This window comes from Melanostigma gelatinosum, assembly GCF_949748355.1.
Source record: "Melanostigma gelatinosum genome assembly, chromosome: 2".
Classification (NCBI taxonomy): domain Eukaryota; kingdom Metazoa; phylum Chordata; class Actinopteri; order Perciformes; family Zoarcidae; genus Melanostigma; species Melanostigma gelatinosum.
This window is the reverse complement of record NC_136635.1, coordinates 31,309,355-31,317,528: the sequence shown is the minus strand read 5'-3', so window position 1 is coordinate 31,317,528 and position 8,174 is coordinate 31,309,355. Positions and strand designations below refer to the sequence as shown.

The window sequence follows — 8,174 nt, the reverse complement described above, 5'->3', positions numbered from 1 at the left end:
AGAAATGTCACATGAAAGAGACGAGGAACAACTCAATGTCCCCCCCGTTGCTAACCATTGTTGTCCTCCTCCAGCTACGAGTCAGCTGTGTTGGAGACCACCTTCACCCACGGCAGCTGGTCGACCTTCTGGGTGAAGATGTCGTCCTGCTGGGCCTGCGTCATCCTCTACCTCTGGCTGCTGCTGGGCCCTCTGTGCAGCTGCCGGTCACAATCCAGACCTCGCCGCTCGCGCATCAAACGCCGCGCGGCGTCCCCTCGCCACGTCTCCGTGACCGTCTGACCAGCTCTGTGAAAGGATGTGGACGACAGGTCCCGCGTGATTCGAGGTCACATGGGTCAAAGACTCGCGCTGCTGTGAGACGGACCAATCGGGAGGCTCGGTGCCCTGCTGCTGATTTACGAAGAGCTGGTTAAAGCCGTGACGTCACCGGCTGCACACCGTGACTTTAGAACCAGTGTGAGGACTCGACTGTGGTTTGGAAACACACTGAACAGTATGAATTGCCAAAGGGATCAGAAGGGGTGAGCTCTCGCTGTGTAATGTTGGGCATTACAGTCAGTAGGGATGAAGACGGATACATTCATGAACTTTCATTGTGGTGGTGTGTTTAATTGTTTTGCTGTTTTTTAGACTGTTGATATTGTAATAAGGGAGTATTCTAGATATTTGCTGTAATATTGCATCAGAGGCTCACATCCCACTTCATGTTTTCTTTCATATAAGAGGAAAAGAACAGAAAGCCCCGTTCGTCCTCTGATCTAACGATCATGAACAAATCTTTCTCAGAGTTGGAAACGGAGAACTGTGGGCTCATTGCATCGACTGTGTTGAGTTCACACATAATGTGGAGGCAAGAGATGCTCCAACGCCGACGCAAGAACAGTTGGTCACAACTGCACTCGAAGGAATTCGATGAATATTTAGGCCCGTCGATCATACGTGAAGGTTTTCTTCCCAACCAAACACTACAACAGACTTTCTCTCTTTCATTTCTTTTTTTTAAACTCAAATGGTAATTTAAATTGTCTCCTACGAAACTACGTTCCCATTCCATGAAACTGCATCCTCAAGTATGTTTCGAGGGAAACGTAACAGCAACATTTTGTACAGCCCAACATCACACATTTATCTTTTACAATCTGCACAACAAACGACATCCTCCGTCCTCGGATTCTAACATCAGAACAAAAAAACCCTTTTTAAACACATGGTTAATGTTTTAAATTGAAATAAAACAAAAACATACCAAAACTACTTTGTCAGGTTCACTAAAAACAATGTTTTGGCTTAAAACAGGTACGCTTGTTACGTTATTTGAGTTACGGATGTGAATAAGGGCACGTTGACTTTTGTGACACGAACAATGGTCTCCTGGGTGAAAGTCCTGTTAGTTTGAGCCTCCCATCCACCAGACGTCCCCCCCAGCGCGGACCTCCTCAGACTACGATTAGAAACGTATTTGTGAAGATATCGATGACGCGGCTTCGTCGTACGGAGACGTGATTTTTAGGAGACCAGGCTGCGACATCATACAGACATTTCACGAGGATGCAATACATTTCAATCATCATCTCTCAGCAAATTCAGTTACCAAGAGTCACAGTGGAAGCCTTCAAAAATGAGTTCAACATTTTGGGAAATGCGTAAAACCACAACCCGTTGATTTCTGTTTGCACGCAGATTAAACAGACGAGATGTAACGTGATCGTTTGTTTTCACTTTTGAGGTGCAGCTCGATGTGTTTTTGAGCTTTGGACCTCATGTTTCCAGCTTTTATGCTACGCTAAAGCTAATCAACTCCCAGCTAAAGGCCCATAAGAGATTGGTGTAGATCTTCTCAGCTAACTCTCAACAAATAAACAAACAGGCGTGTACCCCAAACTGTCAAATGAATGTTTGATCATTTATTAAGGACTAATAAACTCAGATGTAACGGCTGCAGTTTGAAATAATCTGCTGGAATGACAATGACTGGAACAGTCACACTGTAGTTTCATAATAACAATCATAACAACAGCATGAACTTTATTTCATTTCGTGCTAACAGTTACAAACCAGAAAATGTACAGACAGAAACTATTTAATTGCAACAGTTCAGTCAATTAGGAACTTTGTCTCGTATTTTAACTGAGTCTGTGAAATGAAAGCCTCTTCCAGCCACTTCTTATTATTATGAGTTCATCGAGATAAGCAGTGGAACACGTTACACCAGCACAGAGGAGCACAGAGGAGGGCTCAGCGAGATGATTAAAACAGCACATCCTCAAACTTTGAAAAACGATGGAGAAAACGTGATGTATATGTGATGTGTGTATATATATATATATGTATATATATATATATATATACATATATATATATATATATATATATATATATATATATATATATATATATATATATATATGTATATATATATATATATATATATATATACATATATATATATATATATATATATACATATATATATATACATATATATATACATATATATATATATATACATATATATATATATATATATACATATATATATACATATATATATACATATATATATGTATATATATATATATATGTATATATATATATATATATATATATATACATATATATATATATATATATATATATATATATATACATATATATATACATACATATATATATATATATATATATATACATACATATATATACATATATATATATACATACATATATATACATATATATATATATACATACATATACATACATATATATACATACATATACATACATATATATATATATATATATATATATATATATATATGTATACATATATATGTATACATATATATATATATATATATATATATATATATATATATATATATGTATACATATACATATATATATATATATATATATGTATACATATATATATGTATATATATATACACATATATATATATACACATATATATATGTGGAGCGATGACCAGACTGTTTTTCGTCTCTTCAGCTTCATGTGCGTCATAATTTATTCGCTAAATCTGTTTCGGTTGCATTTTGGCGCATCTGGCTTTTATCGCCGCATCAACTCTTCCACCTCAGCAAAAACTTTTTTGTGATTTTTCAATTTCTTTTGTTAAATTTTCTGCATTTCTTTTCTGATGCGCAAATTGGAAACGGTGCATGAAGACAGGTCGATGGAAACGCACCAACTGAGGCAAAGTCAGAGTTGGTTCTCATTTCCAGCCTGAAGCCAAAGAAAGATCCGTTCATGTGTAGAAATATGAACCTGAAGTGTCCCGAGGACAACAGATGGACCTTTAAATGCTCAGAGACGGACAGACATCGTTGATGTTCTTTAATTAAAGTTCTACACAAGACGTTTGTCATATTTGGGCAAAAGATATTATGCTTTTGAGGAACACGATGCATGCTCGCATTTTGTTGCTATATAGCTCCTCATGCACTTGATTCTTGTTTACATTTTTATTTTGTATGTGTTACTCTATTTTGAAAACTTAGAAAATTGAAACCAAGAGTGCTCAAAAAACACAAAAACAAAAACCCTAAAACTTCCAGAAGGGACAGAAGCTTTCTGTCTCATGCCTTCAGATGAAGTCGTCCCGTCTGCTGAAATACGGGAAATGACCACGAGCTCCTAGAAGCACAATACTTGGTGGTGGCATGTTACGTCCAAAATTAGGTGAGAAGTAGAGTCATTTTCTCATAGACTTCTATACAACCAGAGGAGTCGCCCCCTGGTGGACACTAGAGAGAATGCAGCTTTAACACGTGAAGCATCATTAAGTCACGAGTTCTGAAGGTTCACGTGGATGCGTTTGATTCGTGTGTCCACCATAACAAAGGATCCGTAGTCAGTGAGTACGACAACTCACCTATTGAGATATGAAGTTACGTTTGTGACTGATTACGTATATCACTGAATTTGCGGAAACCTGAGACTGGTTTCTCCACTGAAGGGACGCTGAGCCGAGTGTCTGCGATGACTTCCTGACAATGATATTATATTATACGAGCAGCGATCTGGCTGAAATAAATACTTCGTTGTATTATCTGTAGTTTAAATGGAGTGCTTCCTTTGTTGTAGATGTGAAGCTTTTTTCTGTAAATACATTGTTTTCTTAAAAACGCTGCTGTTCTCCTGTCGGCGATGTTGGTTTTTGTGAAAGTTTATTATAAGTTTAAATACAAGAGTGGATCATTATTTTCATTCACTTTATGGACAAAATGTACAAAGATATTATTTTGGCACACGTAGATGAGGTTTGTTATATCAAATGCAAAACACAGAAGTTAACTATTCAACCGACTGCAAGTTTTCTCAAAACAATTATAGTCAAATTATACTTTAGTATACTTGTAGTTAATCAGTGCCACACAATAAAATACTGTACATTTCATAATCTCTTTCACGTAAAGTATCACAAAGCAGACCTGATTTAACACACTATAAAAAAATGAATACCACAAAACAGACACTACGAAAGACGTTAAACAAGTGACTCACAAGTTCATGAGTTGTGGTTTAAGCTTATTATTTTTCATACATATGAAGCAATATGTTTTATCTCGAGTTACACCTAAAAGAAAACCTCTAAATCCTGGTGCTGAAACATGCAAATTGAACTTGTTGAGCTGCAGTCACATGTCCCGTTCAGACGATGATCGGTGGCATCACAGTCAGACTTTAGAATTTCATTTAAAATGATTAGAAGAGAAGAATCTATTGGACTTCGTGCGACTGGGTGAGCAGCGGGTTCAGGAGGTATGTTTTCTGATGCTGATGTTCCAAATGTTTCCATTTTATTGTCAAACGGATATTAAGAGAAAGAAGCAAATCAGGCGTGTTTGCATGGCGAATGTCCATGGCTACATCGCAGTCTGGTCAGAAGTGGCGCTGTAGGCTACACATGGCTGTAAGACGCCAGTAAACAGAGAAGAAGAAGAAGAGGTTGGTCATCATCTACTCATCTCTGGTCCAACATCTACCAAAGAAATGGAGAGATGTCTGCAGGAATTTGTTCCTAATCGGGTAACTGTTCCCATTCACATGTTTTCTCTCTCACAGACGGTTCGACGACCAAGTCCACTGGCTTTGTTTGTGGTTTGCGAACTCTTTTTCTTCTTCTACTCTGTTTCCTGGCGGATTACATCCATGAGTAGCCTCCAGCACCAACCTCTCACCAAACTACGCTGCAGCCGAGTTCATTTGCTCCAAACCAGTCGATGGAAATGCGCAAAAAAGTACTTCAAAAGTAACATAAGCTCGACACTAGAATGAAGACACGTCGAAGGTTGCTCAACATAGAAGCACTGGAGTCTCAGACATCATTTAAAGATACTTTAGGTTTCAGTTATGACCATCAGCTTCATCATGGCGGCTCCAGAAAGACGACCATGTGCTTCAGTATCTGGGTGAGTCTGTTTCCCCAGAAATAAGCAGGAGACAAAGTCAAAATGTTGTGTTATAGGAATGAAGTCATTCTTAGTCTGCGTGTTTTTGGGTGAACTTTTCCTTTAAGTCTAAACACAAAAATACAATAATATAAAAACAAAAATGAAATGACAGCTGTGGAAAAACAGCAATAACAAAAAGGCCATTTCAGTCGAGGTTCTTCTCTTTGGTACGTGTTTAAAGGTGGGCACAAGCATCCACCTAAAGTGCTCTCTATGGTACAGCAAGCTGGCTTTAAATAAACGTGGAGTCCTTTTGGTTTCTTAATGTGGCGAGTTTCAAATGAGGCCGAAACGCTCATTTTCTCCAGTGATGCCACTCGGATTCATCAGACCATCGACTACGGATCACATCTGGAGTCTGGTGATGTTTGAAGGTCCAGAAATGAAACGCTGGAAGTGAATAAAGCTACACACACACGCACACACACACACACACACACACACACACACACACACACACGCTCACACACACACACTCACTCATCCCGTCCGTTCTGCGGGCTGTTTGGCTCCTCTGTTGCTGCAGAGTCTTTCGAGGGACAGCAGCAGTTGGTCCTCTCTGGGTCTGTACGGCACCACGTAGCTCTCCTCATCCAGCAGGATGCGGTTCAGCGTGCGCTCATAGTTAATGTGGCGCCGGACCATCAGTATGTACTGCTTCCCCTCCTCCAGGCGGGGGCAGTCGCACACATTCGGGACCCACAGGAACTCTCGGTGCTCCAGGCGGAAGCCGTTTCGGTAGGTGTGGATGATCTGGACGTCGTAGCGCGTCTCCTCGCCGCGGTACAGCTTCCCGAGGACTCGGCCCCGGAAAACTGACAGGAAACAGAGAAGAGTTCAATCAAATGTTCAAGAGATAAGATGAAGTTAGCATCCTGTCGTTTTCAGGCTCACACTCACCAAAGTCCTTCTGGCAATACTGTCTCTGGCGTTCCCTTCGACCTTTAACCCGCCGACATTTCCCACAATGCCCTGCAGAGTAAACCGAGCAGAAACAAGCTCACAAATAAACACCTTAAAAATGACTTTTTGACAAATACGCATGTTTGCTGTCTTGATGGGAGTTGTATGAAGCGGACGGTTTGGCGGCTCGTGGGCAGCTGGTCTTAGCTCGTTGGGGGACGGGGCGGGTGGAGTTGGGGGATCGGTGAACATACTTCCAGGTGGAGGCTGAGGCAGCAGGTTTCTGTGGTTCTCCTCCCGCTCCAGACGGGGCAGGATGGGCTGGCGGCGGTTGTGGTGTGGAGATTGGTGGGGCGGCTTCACAGGCCTTAAAACTAGTGACACACACACACACACACACACACACACACAGTGTTGTCAACAATGTTGTAAACAGCTGCTTCTGTTTAGAGTGAGAGAATTCTGTGATTTAATTTGTTTAAGTTCTATAACGTGGCGATGAGGTTTGTCACAAAAAGATAAAATACATAATCCAGCATCGAGTTCCAGATCCCTGTGACCTCATCATATCCTGCCCAACAACAGAAATCATGACCAGACTCAGCGACTTGTTACCCAACAAACTAATTCACACACTATTTCTGCCATCATCAAGAGTCAGACTGTGTTTGGCACGAATCCAATGTTTCCAGAGCAGCTACTCAGATTTATTTAAGTCCTCAGGCTGGTTGCAGATTTCCATGTGAATGCGAGTGTTTGAGGAGGAATTCCGGCCATGTGTACTGCAGGTTTATCATGACAGATACACCAGCTGCATTCCTCAGCTTCAGCATGTAGATGAACTCTTTTAAATCCACTGTGACGTAACGACGGACAGGTGTTTCCGCTCATCGTGCCCGGTCGGCGCTCCACTCGGGGCTTCGTGGGCGCGGTCGGACTGCGATTGATTGACGGTCACCTCCTTCTCCTCTTAGTTTGCTGCACCTGTTAGCTCCTTCTGATTAGCGCATGACAGGAAACACCTGTGAGGGTGTGCAGGGATTTCACTTTGATCAATAGAAGTGTGTTTGAAACATAATGCTGACGGAAAATTCACAACATCACAATGCTGCAGACAGTCTGCGTCTGTTCATGTCGAGGCAATAAAAGACTGTCACAGGAGTTCACGCTGAAATTAAAGTTAGGTCGTCTTCGACTTAAGCCGTGTCAGCTGAAACTCCATCAAAGGTTGAAGGAACACGGAAAGTTAATCTGAGAATCTCCATCTCAGCCTGATCCCAGACTACACATGGAAACAGATATAAGATCTGATTACTAGAAAACGCTGCAGCTGCTCCTGCTGCTTCGGCTCAGAGCTTTTCAAAGTATCCAAAGATTATTTCATTACCGCCTACGATTTTCCACAGTCACAAAGTTCTGGCAGACTGACTGATGGGATGTTGTGGACCAAAGCCAGTGAGGAACACCTTAAATATATTGTGTTAAAGCAATCTAGAACTCTAATTATCTGACAGAAACAAAAGAGACTTTTGTAGCTCGTGCTGCTCGCTACTTTCACTGGAACATAGTTGGCAACGCTGGGCGAGGTCTTCAGTTGAATACGTTTTAATATCTAGCGTACTCTCACTGGTTTCTCCCACAGACTCGTGGCGTCACCCATTGGTTTGTTTTTGGTTGTTGCCATCTTGGTTTTTTGCAACCAGAAAAGAAACAAGAGGGCGGAGCTAAGGACAACCAAATGCTGAATAAGACATTTTTAGGCGACCAAAATGTTACATTAACTTCCA

General features: G+C 40.9%; 2 protein-coding genes across 2 annotated transcripts in view; one reads left to right on the top strand and one right to left on the bottom strand.

The window, feature by feature from the left end:
* The window catches only part of serinc4 (serine incorporator 4), a gene marked incomplete at its 5' end in the record, with an annotated part of 19,315 nt that extends 18,988 nt beyond the window's left edge, over positions 1–327 (top strand). The window contains one exon of the mRNA XM_079282007.1: positions 75–327. Coding sequence (XP_079138133.1) covers positions 75–282 — 208 coding nt within the window. The 3' untranslated portion in view covers positions 283–327. The remainder of the gene's footprint in view (positions 1–74) is intronic.
* A 2,661-nt stretch (positions 328–2,988) lies between these two features.
* Positions 2,989–8,174, bottom strand: part of adamtsl5 (ADAMTS like 5) — a 30,997-nt gene continuing 25,811 nt past the window's right edge. The window contains exons 11-13 of the mRNA XM_079287830.1: positions 6,642–6,761; positions 6,385–6,456; positions 2,989–6,299 (exon numbers count right to left, since the gene is read on the bottom strand). Coding sequence (XP_079143956.1) covers positions 5,965–6,299; positions 6,385–6,456; positions 6,642–6,761 — 527 coding nt within the window. The 3' untranslated portion in view covers positions 2,989–5,964. The remainder of the gene's footprint in view (positions 6,300–6,384; positions 6,457–6,641; positions 6,762–8,174) is intronic.